General features: G+C 56.1%; 5 protein-coding genes across 5 annotated transcripts; 4 read left to right on the plus strand and 1 right to left on the minus strand.

Moving 5' to 3' along the window:
- Positions 1-2,406: 2,406 nt before the first annotated feature.
- On the plus strand, positions 2,407-5,210 carry ACRALDRAFT_2029519 (uncharacterized protein; the record flags this gene model as incomplete). The annotated part of the gene is made up of 6 exons (XM_071020593.1): positions 2,407-2,704; positions 2,815-3,011; positions 3,093-3,728; positions 3,792-4,091; positions 4,154-4,474; positions 4,530-5,210. 6 exons carry the CDS (start codon positions 2,407-2,409, stop codon positions 5,208-5,210), a joined length of 2,433 nt encoding a protein of 810 aa, XP_070872785.1.
- A 38-nt stretch (positions 5,211-5,248) lies between these two features.
- ACRALDRAFT_212212 (uncharacterized protein) lies at positions 5,249-6,426 on the plus strand (the record flags this gene model as incomplete). Its single annotated transcript, XM_071023841.1, has 10 exons — positions 5,249-5,326; positions 5,373-5,492; positions 5,531-5,671; positions 5,718-5,795; positions 5,834-5,891; positions 5,941-6,066; positions 6,097-6,149; positions 6,177-6,219; positions 6,283-6,296; positions 6,334-6,426. The coding sequence occupies 10 exons, from the start codon at positions 5,249-5,251 to the stop codon at positions 6,424-6,426; spliced, it is 804 nt and encodes a 267-aa protein (XP_070872786.1).
- A 59-nt stretch (positions 6,427-6,485) lies between these two features.
- ACRALDRAFT_1071836 (uncharacterized protein) lies at positions 6,486-7,333 on the plus strand (the record flags this gene model as incomplete). The annotated part of the gene is made up of 2 exons (XM_071017902.1): positions 6,486-6,717; positions 6,783-7,333. The coding sequence occupies 2 exons, from the start codon at positions 6,486-6,488 to the stop codon at positions 7,331-7,333; spliced, it is 783 nt and encodes a 260-aa protein (XP_070872787.1).
- Positions 7,334-7,839: 506 nt separating this feature from the next.
- Positions 7,840-10,729, plus strand: ACRALDRAFT_1077329 (uncharacterized protein). Its single transcript, XM_071018623.1, has 4 exons — positions 7,840-8,179; positions 8,261-8,659; positions 8,937-9,155; positions 9,216-10,729. Exons 2-4 carry the CDS (start codon positions 8,368-8,370, stop codon positions 10,478-10,480), a joined length of 1,776 nt encoding a protein of 591 aa, XP_070872788.1. The 5' UTR covers positions 7,840-8,179; positions 8,261-8,367; the 3' UTR covers positions 10,481-10,729.
- Positions 10,730-10,836: 107 nt separating this feature from the next.
- ACRALDRAFT_1071834 (uncharacterized protein) lies at positions 10,837-13,294 on the minus strand (the record flags this gene model as incomplete). Its single annotated transcript, XM_071017901.1, is given in 5 exon segments — positions 10,837-11,885; positions 12,030-12,208; positions 12,299-12,896; positions 13,260-13,264; positions 13,275-13,294. 5 exon segments carry the CDS (start codon positions 13,292-13,294, stop codon positions 10,837-10,839), a joined length of 1,851 nt encoding a protein of 616 aa, XP_070872789.1.
- Between the last annotated feature and the right edge of the window lie 16 nt (positions 13,295-13,310).

The raw sequence follows: 13,310 nt of genomic DNA on the forward strand, positions 1-13,310 counted from the left end.
ATATCAAAAACTCGACACGGACGAAGACGTATCACAATCTAACCAGGCGCATCTTGTCAGCAAGGTTTTCGAAACGCAAATCCGAACGTGATGTGCGAAAGGAATAAGTGTCAGACACGATATACTGGCAAGTAACAGGCTCCCTTTGGAGGAGCCCGATTGTTGTCGTCATGGTCGATTCTGCCGGGAAAAGAAGACAATTGTTTCGAGGTGTCATCATACAAATGATGGGGAGGGGAAAACTGTGTTGGGTGCAAGACGCAGTGCGTCGGGTGAAGAGCTGTCATACCTATAAAGCTGGAAGACAGCGTGCAGTCCACGAGTCCTTCCAAAGCACTTGCATTGGAAAGCTGTCGGACAGAAACAATCCAAATATAAGATTGATAATGCCAACTGCAGAATCTTGCAGACGAAGAAATCTGCTGGCAGCGTAGATAACCGTCAAGGAAATAGATCAACTTCCATAGTGAGGTTGCAGAATAACTGTGAATCAGAGCTCCTGGAGGTTGGAAAAGGAATATTGAGGAAGGTAAGAAGTTTGCTTGCTACGGCTCTTCACAGGTGAAGAAATAGTCGGCCAGAGGACAGTGTATATAAAATTTTGTATGTATGATCACACGGTGTATAGGTGCAGTGGCCTATGATTCGACAGTTCTACTAATTTCTATGGGTCCTTAATGAAACTCGCCCGTGCACCTGAGTGGGTGCTGAACGCGTTCCGGTTCCTATGCCTTCGACCGTGGTCCATGACAGATTTGCCTACTGACATTCAGTCACTTAAATGGTAACGAGCATGTTCGAGGTTTCCTGAATTAATATGACCATTCATTGGACTTGGTATCGATATACACATCCTTCTTCTTAATACAGAAAGCATGTCTAGGCTCATCCTTAACATTTTCTGGTTGGAAGATTTGAAGTGGGACGGAGCAGAATCGACCTGTCATTGGCCTGAATCCCGTGTAGAGGGGGCCGTATTTATCAGCTGTTCGAGCCGATAAGCATATAGCAAGGATCTCTTATCAGCCTCCCACCACTCAGCGTTCCATCTTGGACGCTCTAAAACAACCTTTGCCGTAATTGCATAATTCGACCACTCTAAGCCATAGTCGCTCCACATTTTGGAAACCTTGGCCCCAGTCTTATCCGGAGAACCATCCTCCCACAATCGTTCGCCCACTGCTGGTCTCTCTGCCCATTCCCTCTCCTTGTCCCGATCGGCTCTCCATCCAGCTAGCCCAGGATCTGGCCGCAAAGAGGGAGCGCCTCACCGTCTGCTCTTCCTGCGACACCAAAGATTCCGGAATCCGGCCACCTTCCCGACCAACTTCCTTCCGCCCCTCGGGTCGTCCGAGTCGCTCCTGGGGACCTAATCGCCGTCTCTCTCTACCCTCGCTGATCGCTTTCGGCGTCGTCTGGACCTTCCAGGAGGGCCCTCTTCTTAAGTTCCAGGCCCTGCACCGTTGACGGGAAATTGAGCGCACACGGAGCACCTGAAGCTTGTCCCACTGGGAAACCTTCTGGTCTCTGGGCTCTTTCTTCATCATCTTCATCTCTTCTTTTTTTTTCCCCTTCCATTTTCTCTGCTCTGCCAGCTTCCCTTGGCCCCATTTGGTAAAAGTCCTCCCAAGCGGCAGAAAAGACACGGCGACGCCTCAACCATCCCAGCCTGACGGACCTCGCCTCTCGAACAACAACGCGAACAAACGTGCCAGAGGGTCCGTTGACACTGCACCGTATTGCCTAGCACGACACGTCGCGATTATCCATCGATACAATTGTCCTGGGTCTTTTTTTGGGTTCTCGCTACTTTCCTGCGTGGTTGCCTCCCTTTGTACATCGTACTCGACGCCACATCGCGCCTTTTCCCAGTTTTCCCAACCTTCTTGCGATCGCCTTGTCGGTCTTTTTTTCTCTTCTTTACGACGACACGGTCCCTCGCTCAACATACTACTACTCGCTCACCTTTATCCAACAACAACAACGCGGATTAGTCGAGACATTCTCCTAACGATACGACACGTCATTGGGCGATTCTGGCCGAATCTCTTGATTCCAATATCCAGGCTCCTCTCTTACCATCCAAACGCAAACACCCCTATTCGCCCATAGCTTTCATCACGCTTTAGATATCCGAACTTACGACCGAACGATACCTCCGTTTTCTCTCTTCTCCACGACATCCTTGCGACGCTCTCCGCGGCTCACCCCAGTAGCAACACGTGTACCACTCGAGTCCATCACCGCGCCGCGTCAAATACTGCAATCAGGCGTGCACACGTTCTCAGTTTCAGAAGACACGCCGAGCAGAACGAGCGGTAGTTTCTCTACGGCAAGCGTATGCCATAGTGTGGAGCGCTCAAGGTCGATATCCACGTCGTGGATGGTCGACACAGGGAAGACATGATGACGAGTATGGGACCTTCATTCGCAGGCCATCCGGCCGGTATGCACCCACAAACAGGTGTCCCCGGGCATGCTATGGGCCCCGGTATGCCTCATAACCCAAATCAACCAGGTGCGCCCGCCGGAGCTGGTATGCCACAGCAAATGCACATGGCCGTCGCGGGTCCTGGGGGCCAAGTGCATCCTGCTGCCTTGATGGGCGGCATTCCACAGGGCGCCGCTGGACCCAATGCTCATGCCCTTCAGCATCTGAACCCTGCACAAAACCCAATGTTCCAGGGGGGGCAATTCGCTAACTGTACGTGTTCATCTCCGTCCTTGCCTCGTTCCATGCTTCCTCAGTTATCAATCCCTTCCCTCTCCACCACGTCATCATGGCAGCACGGTGCTGACTTTTCCCCGGCACAGTCGCTGGTAACCCCACAATGGCCCAACTACAACAGCAGAGGTTGTTCCAACAACAGCAACAGCAATCCCGACAACAGTTCCTAGCGCAACAAGCTGCTTTCGGTGCTAACATGCAAGTTGGTGTTAATGGCATGCCAATGGGCGTGCCCATGAACCAGGCTCAACTCGCAGCCATGCGACAAGCCAGAATGCAGCCGGTATGTTCACCCATTTATGATCGCCCGCCTTTCCTCTTCCCCCCACAGACACCGACCAACATATCTAACCCAAACGTAAAGCATCACCACAACCAGATGCTGGCTCATCAGCTCGCTCTTCAGCAACAGCAGCAGCAGCAACAACAACAGGCCGCCCAGCAGAACCACCAAATACAACAGCAGGGCGGCCAGCCAGGGCAACCGGTGCAGATGAGCCCACAGCAATTGCAGAATCTACAGCAAGCCCAACTAGCCATGCAGGCCCAGCAACAGGCCCAGCAACCTCAAGGCCAGCCCCAGCAGCCCCAGCAACAGGGAGGACCGCAGCCTCAACAGACGCCGCAACCGCAGCCGTCACCTGCCAACCCGCAATCCGCTGGCCATCCTACCCCGTCCCAAACCCCCGGTCCTCAGCCCAACCAGCAACCTCAGCCTCCTCAGCCACAGAATCAGCCGCAAGGGCCCCAGCAACAGGGCCAACAACCTCATCAACAACAGCCGCAGCCTCCGCAAGGCCAGCCGCCTCAAGCGCAGCAGCCCCAGGGGCCCCAGCAACACCCTCAACAGCACCACCAGCAGCATCCACACGCGATGAGCCAAGCCCAGCAGGCGGCTTTTGCCACCAGCATGGCCCTGGCCCAGCAGCGACGGGAAACGATGAAGGGAAACTGTTTGTTAAAGCTCATGCAATTCAGCGAGTGTCTGAGCGACTTTCCGGTATGATATATATCCATTGCGCCTACCGGTCAGGCTCATCCCACTAACGCGCACGTGATGCAGGGCTCGAAAGGCAAAGACGACTTGTCCTACTGGAACACCTTTGTGGCTCAATTCTTCTCCCCGAGGGGTGTCTTCAGGCATTCCGTCCATATCACCGACGTCGAAGACCAGACGGATAAGCAATACGAGATTACCTACCCGGCCCTGGCGCGATACTTTCATACCCACTTTGACAGCGGGGTCAAGAACATGCAGTTGATTATGGAGAAGGGTACTACCGACCGCACTCTCCCGCCCAATGGACAGTGGATTGAAAACACGAGGTCCAGTTGGATATACTGGTTTGAGGGCGGCTCCCATGTAAGTGGAAGGAATGATGGAGCGTCGCAAAACGCGCGTGACTTGAGCTAACGCACATTCAGCTCGTCGCCACTGGTACGGTTCGCGCGCATTTCGATAACGATCAGAAAATTGAGCTTTTCGAATTCATCACCAGCGGCCATGAAGAGTACATCTCCCGGAGAGCGGTCATCGAAGCAGCGAAACCCGCGCACAACTGGGTCAAGGAGTGGCACAGGGTCAACTCACAGGACCCCAAAGGCTCACCGGAAATGAGTAAAAAGGGCAAAGCGCGGCCGATGAAGTCGCCGCAGAACGCGCCGCCGGACGCGTTGGTGGACCTGCCAGAATCCGCCGTCAAGAAGAGCATGGGTATCACGGAGGCGGTGTTCCAGTTTCTCGAGGTATGCATCGTTGCCTTTTGCCGCCTAGGGACAGACTGACTAACAAAAAAAAAAGATCGTAGAGGTAATGGGCCAGATGAACCCCCTCTTTGGGTTTTACCATAGCCATCCCGGCCTGGGACCGTACGCCGCCCTCGAGCAATACGTCAACCAGATCAACAGTCAACACCAGGCCATGAACGCACAAGCCATGAACGCACAGGCCATGAACGCGCAGGCCATGCAAGCCCAGGCCATGAATGCTCAGGCCATGAACGCGCAAGCCATGAACGCGCAAGCCATGAATGCACAAGCCATGAACGCGCAGGCCATGCAAGCCCAGGCCATGCAGGCGCAGGCGCAGGCGATGCACCAAGGTCCTAGGACACCCAGCTTCGGCCAGTTCCCCGTGCCCGGCGTTCCGCACATGGGGGCGAGTCCTGCGCAGCAGAACATGCAGCTCCCCGGGTCGCCTCACGTCATGGGAAGCCCTGCTATGGGCCACATGCAAGCACCCGGGATGCAAGTGCAGCAGAGCCAGCAAGGCACCAATTCGAGCGGGCCCAGTGCCAATACGTCTCCGGCATCGAACAAGAGGAGACGGCCGTCTACGGTCAAGGCGGAGGAGGATGCTTCGTCGGCGCCGACGCCGGGATCGGGACCGGGCGGCGGCCAAGTCAACGGCGTCCAGAACAAGGGCAAGCCACCGACTCCGAGGATGCCGAAGAGAGTCAAGACCAACCCGCCGGCATCCTAAGGACGGATCTTACCTCGAAATTTGGTTCGGAGGAACGAATGCCGGTTTCTAATGCAGAGGTGTTGACCCTGTTCGTCATGCGTTTTCACGTTACCGTTATGTTGCACGTCGGCGTCGTCTGTCTCTCGCCTCCCTACCCGGGGCTTGGCTTGGCATACACAGCCGATGCCCCTTCTGACGGCCAGAATGGAGAGAGATTGGGCGTTGGGGCTGGCGGCACCATATTCGCTAACGTCTCTTTGGTTATGGTCGGATGATAATGAGGTGGCCAAGACGGCCGCCGTGTATGATATCCCGCTCGATCAGGGACTATAATCGAGCTCACCGCCGTTTTTGATGGCGTGACATTCCCGTCCCATGAGGATTGCTTTCGAAAAAACATGTTCCATCTCGCGAGTTTACATGGCAAGCAGGATTTCGAGTGGCGAGGAAGGGGTAGTCTGCTGAACAGGGACTCGATTGTCTATTCTTTTTTATTCTTTTATTCTTCTGGTCGATGCGATGGAGGAAATCATGGGCGCGGGTGTCTTTAGTTTTTATGGTTTCTCTTCTTTTTTTGTTTGGAATACCTGGTTCGTTGCGATGGTGGCATCTATACCCAATTGGAGTGGAGGTGTCAAAAGTCCAAATCTCAAACTTCTCTGTGCCCTAGTGATGAGTTCCTCGAGTATCTCAGTCGAAGTGTGTCCTTTAGCGTGCAAGCCCAGGAGGTCTATGAAAGGGACGGTAGAAGCGATGCCGTTGCTGGTTTACTTGGGCCATTCCGGTTGTCATGGTAGTTGGGAAGGTTATGGCAAGGGACTTGACTACCAGGTGGCCGTCGTCACCCTGAGCCTCCTTTCACGCATCTGCTGGCGTCTACCCGGGTGTGGATAGGGGCAACGAGATGGCAAGCGCCTGTCGACATGTTTGGATGTCGCGACAATAGATAGGACCGATGTGAATAGATGAGTCAGTGTGCTGCAGTATACAGAGGTAAACAGCTTCTATGGAGACTTTGAAGGGGAATGTCGATTATTACTACGCAAAGTCGAATATGCTGTCTGCCCGATGATGCGTGCGGCGAAGTGAGGTTGTCGTCAGGTCGTATGATTAGTCATCAGGTACTGGATTGTTGACCCAGCAACACCCCCACCAAAGCCAAACTTACGACCTGAATTCAATCTTGACAGTTGCGATACGCGCGATCACGCTCACTCGGTACCGGCTCGACTAGACAAAACGACTTTTTCGCTCGCATACCCTCGCCTCGAAGTAAGAGACTTACCATAAATCATGGCGTCGACTTTTGAACCGTCTCGGTCGTCCAGCCTCTCCCGGCGTTCCATGGCCCCGCGGCCAGCAACGTCGGTGGCAGACACATTAACCAGCATCAACTTTGGCTTCGACGAACTGCGGGATCGCATGGCGCAGTTCAGCATCAAATTTGACGCCTTTATCGAGCAAGGGAGGAAACGCGTCCTGGAGGAGAGGAACCAGTTTAGGATGACCATGACAGAGCTGCAGGGTCAGTTTTCTCCCGCACATTGATACGTTCTGAAGACTGACATGGTCCTGCGCCCACCGCAACAGAGGACCAACGAATGAAGAAAAAAGACATTGAGATCCTGGGACTCAAAACGAGCACACATCAACAAACAGTCGAGCGGGAGACGGCAGAGAAGCGGGAAATGGAGGCGGCCATCGCGCAGCTGGAGGAGGAGCGGGACAAGCACCTGGCGGCGCGGGAGGCGCTGCGGTCGCAAATCGCGGACACGCAGCGGGAGATTGAGGCGCGACTGGCGGCGCAGAGGGAGTACGCGGCGCGGATGGAGGCGCAGTCGCGGTTCAACGTGCCGGAGCTGGAGTTTTGGCAGCAGAACCTCGGGCTGCGGATCGAGGGGGCGGGGCACGACGACCGGCTCAAGTTTGTGTACACGTGCATCGACGAGAAGGACTGGGACCGCGAGGCGTGGTTCGAGCTGAGCACGGCCACGCGCGACTACGACGTGCGGCATTGCCGGCCCAAGCTGGAGAGGGACAAGGTGGAGCGCGTGCTGGACCGGGTCAACGAGACGAGGGAGCTGGTGGTGCTGCTCAAGGGGATGCGGGAGCTGTTTGTGGAGGCGATGAAGGCGTCATGAGTGGTCTCTCTCCTTGTCCTCTCCTCTCCCTTGTCCTCTCCCTTGTCCTCTCCCTTGTCCTCTCCCTTGTCCTCTCCCTTGTCCTCTCCCTCTCTCCCTCTCCTCTGCCTCCCATCTACTTCCTTGCCACGATGGGTTCGTTTATGAGCATCTGGCGTGCTGGTGTCTGGTCTGTACATTGTTTGTTTTGGATGATACCACGGTCGTTCGCATCATTATAACAGTATAGGATGTGACAGGACATCTTGTCATACTCCAATTACTCTCAAGAGTTGGCTATTATGTCTATCTTCTGTTCTTTTCTTGATATTCATATACCTAGGTACTTCGTACTGGGAAAAACTCATCTGGGACGTATATTGATCACGTGACTGACCGGATATTGCCGGGATTGCATGACTCGGGACTCGGCTACTTGACGGCTAACGCAGGTCTGCTCCTGATTCATCTACTCGCACCTCATTCGTTCCTCCACCCTTCTGTCATCTCCGACTTCAGGCCCATCCGCTTCCCTGGTCCATCGCACATGCGTTGTCGCCCCCTCCGTCGTCCCAAAAGAAAACGCACTGCATTGTCTTGCCTGCACGTCCGTCCCTTGGCAGCATCCACCTTTGGCTGTCCAATGAACCGAGTGGACGACGACTCGACGTGATTTGACGTCAGTCATCCTTCCCATTCCCCGTTAGAACTGCAACGTTCTTTTCACCGGGCCCGGTCTGGCCTGGCTCTGGTTCGGTGTCCGGCCGCCGAGCCGCTCTGGAGGACCTCCTCTGGAGCTTCATTACCCACCTTACTACCGGTTCCTGGTCGGGAGTGGGAATAGCCTGCCGGAACGGGCTTCGGGAGGTTGGATAGCCCACCTTGCCTTGCCTGGCCACTTACTTTTCCTGGTGCCTTGCCCGGCTGACATGCGAATACTCGGAATAGCTCCCATTTGGGTAAGAGGATAAACAAAGCGAATGCCACAAGAGCAGGGTTGAGACGATAAAGCATATCACTCCTATGTACCTTCGACAGACCCTGTTCTGCCCTGCATGGCCTCTGATCCGAACGGCCATTCCAGCCCCGTCCCTTCTGCCACCGCGTCCTCCCTGACCCCGAGTGCAGCCGAGAGCACCGGGCGCAAGCGGGGCGCCCCGTCCGAAGACCGCAGTCCCGCCGCTGCTGGTTCCGAGGGGAGTCCCGCTGCCTCCGGCGCTGGCTCCCCGGCCAACACCACCGCGTCCGCTGCAACGACCAATGCCAGCAAAAAACGCCGCACCGGTCCGGGGTCCAGGGGGGTTGCTAGCCTGACACCTGCTCAGCTGGCGAAGAAGAGGGCGAACGGTATGTTGGATTGTGTCTTTTGTTTTCTCCTACAGCCTATCTTTTTGTAGAACCCTACTGCTACCTCTCGGCGCATCCCTAACCTATACCATCCCTTCTCTCTCTTCCCCGTATCCGTGTATTATTACAAATGATCGTTCGGTTCCCCCTTCACCCTGAGCTGCGTAGCTACCCCTTGTTTTCCCCTGCACATTCATAAGTGCACGAACGAGACTGCAGTGTGACGGTGTCAGTATCACTTTAAATCAATACTGACATGTCGTCCACGCATAATCAGACCGAGAGGCTCAGAGGGCTATCCGCGAACGGACCAAGAATCAAATCGAGCAGCTCGAGCGACGCATCAGGGAGCTTACCTCCCAACAGCCGTACCAGGAACTCCAGGTCGCCCTCCGGGCAAAGGAAGCCGTCGAGGCCGAGAATGCCGAGATAAAGAGGCAGTTGGCCAGCATCGTCTCTGTGCTCCAGCCCCTCATCTCATCGCCCCATGGCCAAGGTAAGCGCCATTCCTCTCCCGGGCCGTGACGTGCGTACAGTTCTTCCCTGACGTCCGTAGCTCCCACCGCCGCGGCACATGACCCGGTCCACGCATTTCCCACCTCGAGATTCGTCTCCGGCCCTCATCATCAGCATCATCACCACCCCCCTCATTCTGCCGCCCCCGTCTCGACTCACACGGCGTCTACCCCGGGGAGCGCTGCGTCACCCGGTCCTGCCGAACACCAACCCTGGCCGGCCGTCTCTAACGACCAGCTTGCCCAGGAAAAGATGCTGAACCAACAACGCCACGACCTACGCCACAACCTCGACTTGGGCCCTGAGAAATTGGGTCTCGAATTCATCCTAGACTCCTCCCGGCGCTTCCCAAGGGTCCAGAGCGGCATTCATGGCGCCCAGGATTCGCCCCAATACCATCATATTCCCATGAAACACGACTGGGCCAGCGCCTACGCCGCGCAACATCCCGCTATAGCCTATGCCAATGCATCCTTCCACCAGACCCGACCTGACCACGGATCTGAAAGCACCTCCGCCGCTGTCTCGCGAGGCACACCGGTGCTGGCACCGGCGCCAACAACAACACCAACAACAACGACCCCAACACCAGCACCGGCACCGGCATCAACGGCGCCATCCACTGCCTATTCCACCACCGAGTTGAGAAACTGTGCACCGACCTGCCCTCTCGATAGCCTGCTCCTAGACTTCCTCAATGAGCGTCGCCAACGGGCCGCCGACGGCCTGCCGACCCGTGAGCTCATCGGCCCGCGCTATCCTTCCGTATCATCACTCCTCAACCCCGCCAATAGCCAATACTCCCATCCCCTGTCAAAAGTCTTCACCGACATCCTGTCCACTTTCCCCGACCTCTCCCGGCTGCCCGAGAAAGTGGCCGTCTTGTACATCATGTTCCTCATCATGCGCTGGCAGATCGCACCGACGCGGGAGAACCTCGAGCGTCTCCCGTCCTGGGCGGCCCCCGTACCCGAGCAGTTCATCTACCCGCACCCGGCCTGGGTCGACCACCTCCCCTTCCCGCTCATGCGCAAACACCTGGCCCGCAACTACAACATACGAGATTACCCCTTTGACGAGTTCTTCATCCCCTTCACCACCACTCTATCCCTCAACTGGCCCTACGAGGAGGTGGACACGCTCCTCATGGTGCCAGGCTCGGACGATGTCATGATCAATCCCGTTTTCGAGCGCCACCTGCGCCGCCTCGAGAACTGGACACTGGGGGACTCGTTTGCCTCGGCGCTGCCCGGCTTGAACGGAATGTACAACTTTAAGAGCAGCAGCTCGCAAACGGACCGGTAGATTGGTACCCGGATTCGGCTTCTTGTACCCTGGGGTTTCCATTTCACAGCGTGGCGATTCGGGTTTTTTATTTCGGCATACAAAAGATAGGCGTTCGGTTCAGAGGGTGTGTAGATAAGCCAGACAATTATTATAACAAATCTCCTGTTATCACGCATGGTGTGTGATGGGTATACCAGGCTGTTGGCTAACAACCCCATTCCCGCCCTTCTTCCCAAGAAAACGCCTTCGTATGAACGCTTGTACAAGGATATCACGACAATGAAAATAATGTGCGGCACTCATGAGACACGCTTGTAGACGCACGGAACAGAAAAACAAGACGAATCAGTTTTCCGTCGAACGGCCACAACACCCTAGCACTCATCATCCACCCCCTGAGACCCTACGGAGAACTTGCGCAGCGACGTCCCGATGCCGACCCACAGACTCGCATGCCGGTCCCTCGGCATGGCCTGGAACATGAGGCTCCTGACGGGCGCTGGGGCACACACGGCGTCGACTACGGGTGATCGCAGCCGCTGGCCGGACGCGAGAGAGTAGAGCGCCACGCGGCCGTCGTCGTGGGCGGCAGCCACGACACCCGTGGCGGGGTCGAGATCGAAGCCAATGTGGACGTGAGCTGCGTTGCGGTAGGCCGGGAACGTGAGAACGGGCCGGGCCGCTGCGCCGGTGTCTCTGTCTGCGTCTGTTACATTCGTCCTCGCGCCGGTGGGATTGGTTTGCGCGGGGGTATCGTTCCTTGCGATGCTGTTTCTGTTGTTTCTGTTGTTCTGAGCAGCCGAGGTCCCGGGGTCCGAATCATACCGGAGGAACGTGGAACCGGATTTCGGCCTGCGACGGCGCCGATGGGTAGAAGGGTGGGCGGTATTGCTTCCTCTTGGCAAGTGGGGTGGTGGTTGCGGCTGGGAGGGTTGGGTTTGGGTGGGAGGGGGCGAGAGATACCTCAAGTCGTAGATGCATAGGCTGGACTGTAACCCCGCGACGAGGACATGGTGCGGGTGGCTCCCTCTTGACCCAGCACTCCCTTCAAGGCAGCGCAGATGCGTGACGGAGCTGCTGTGGCGGAAGGACGACCAAGACCCCGGAGGCGCACGGCGGTCGATGAGGTGGACGGAGGAAGCTCGGGTGCCGGCGAGGAGGAGGGACGGGTTTGTGGCATGGAAACACTGAGCGAGGACATCTTTGGGAACGGGGCGGCTCCCCTTTTTTTCATGGGAAAGGGATATCGGGTCGCCGGTTAGCCAACCGAGGTTATCGCGGGCGTCGAGGTGGAGGATGCCAAAGTCGGTGCCGAGGGTGCAGACGAGATCGGAGGCCGAGTCCGGGGCGGGAACGGCGTGGTGCACGGAACAAGGACGGTGAAATCTCCGAGCAGGCTGTAGAGTGGTTATCTGATTGAAAGCTTTTTGTTTTCACCCAGGGGCAAGATGGTCTGAGGTCAGCTTCTGACCGTCGCATCCGAGGGAGCAATGATGATTGGGGAGGTTGTGGCGGCTACCTTCATGTTCGCCCAGCAGCCAAAGTGGGCGGCCATCCTGCGGCGTACTTTGACGCGGGGAGAATAACCAGAGGCCTGGTCTGGTCTGAGGTTGGTCGGACGTGAAGATCATGCGGTTTGAAGGCCCGTGATAGGTGATGGAAGAGAGCTGGTGGTAGGGAGAAGGTTCGGGGTAGTGCTGAAGCCTTCTTTCGCGACGGCCAAAGCCATCAGTAATGTAGGATATACTGGATAGCATGTAGGTCAGTATTGGGACCTTGGAATGAGCATGCGGTGAAGCGAGAAGATGCATTCTAACAGCTTTCCGTCTCACATACCTCCCATTTTCATCTGTAGGAATGTATATGCTCGACAGCATCTGCTCAGCCGGGGCTGGGAAGAACAGGGACACCATATCATCAGCATCAGTTCCGACTCTACATACTTGGGAAGGAATAAGAAGAAAGAAGAAAGGGACGAAACCCCTTCGCAACGCAAGACTGAAAAGCTCACAAGCATACGCAACCCCTAACCCAGTCTTCTCATCCTGCCCTCCCACCCAGAAACACGGCACATTGGGAAACCGCTCAGCCGCGAAACTAGGCGCAAAAGGCACATGCCCCTTGTCCACGAGACCAGCAGCCCACACAGCACCAGGCACGTCGTCGCGCAACGACGGGGCGGCAGAGGAGTAGGAGAACGGCCATGACGACGGCGTAGCCACGCCGAGCTGCCGGCCCAGAATCCCCCCGAGCCGGGGCTCCCCCAGGACACGAGACCGCCTGATGTGCCGCCTGGTCAGCTCGGCGCGCTTCCGGTCCGCCCGTGCCGACTGGTTTTCCAATCTCCGCCGTTTGACGTTGTCCGCGGACCATGCGGCCTGCGTGGGCGCCGTCTGGGCCTTTTCGATCTTGAAGTACTTTTTCTTCTCCTCGTCTAGCCCGTGTTAGTCGGCCAGCTGGTGAAGGAGATGGGGAGATTGCAAGAATGGTAGCTTGATACCGTAATAATACCCTGGGATTTGCACATTCATCATGTCGTGTCGTTCGGTTGAGAGGAGAACTTCAATGTCCTAACTCGGCGATGGATGATGGACTGATGGATTTTGACGTCGGATTCTGAACTCGATTTCGATAACCATACTTGGCCTAGTACAAATGAAATTTTGTTTCTTCTTCTTTTTTCATTTTTCCCTCTTCGTTCGCGATGAGTTCTGCATCGTGGGTTTGTCCTTCTGGGCTGTCCATGGAAGTAATTTAGTACCTACGAAGTGCTTAGTACGCTTCCAAGTCACGTGAGATGGTTCGGACGGACCTTAGCTCTTGGAACGCCATTTCGACGATTTTCCTC

The sequence above is a fragment of the Sodiomyces alcalophilus genome (genome assembly GCF_042370955.1).
Source record: "Sodiomyces alcalophilus JCM 7366 unplaced genomic scaffold ACRALscaffold_7, whole genome shotgun sequence".
NCBI classification, from domain to species: domain Eukaryota; kingdom Fungi; phylum Ascomycota; class Sordariomycetes; order Glomerellales; family Plectosphaerellaceae; genus Sodiomyces; species Sodiomyces alcalophilus.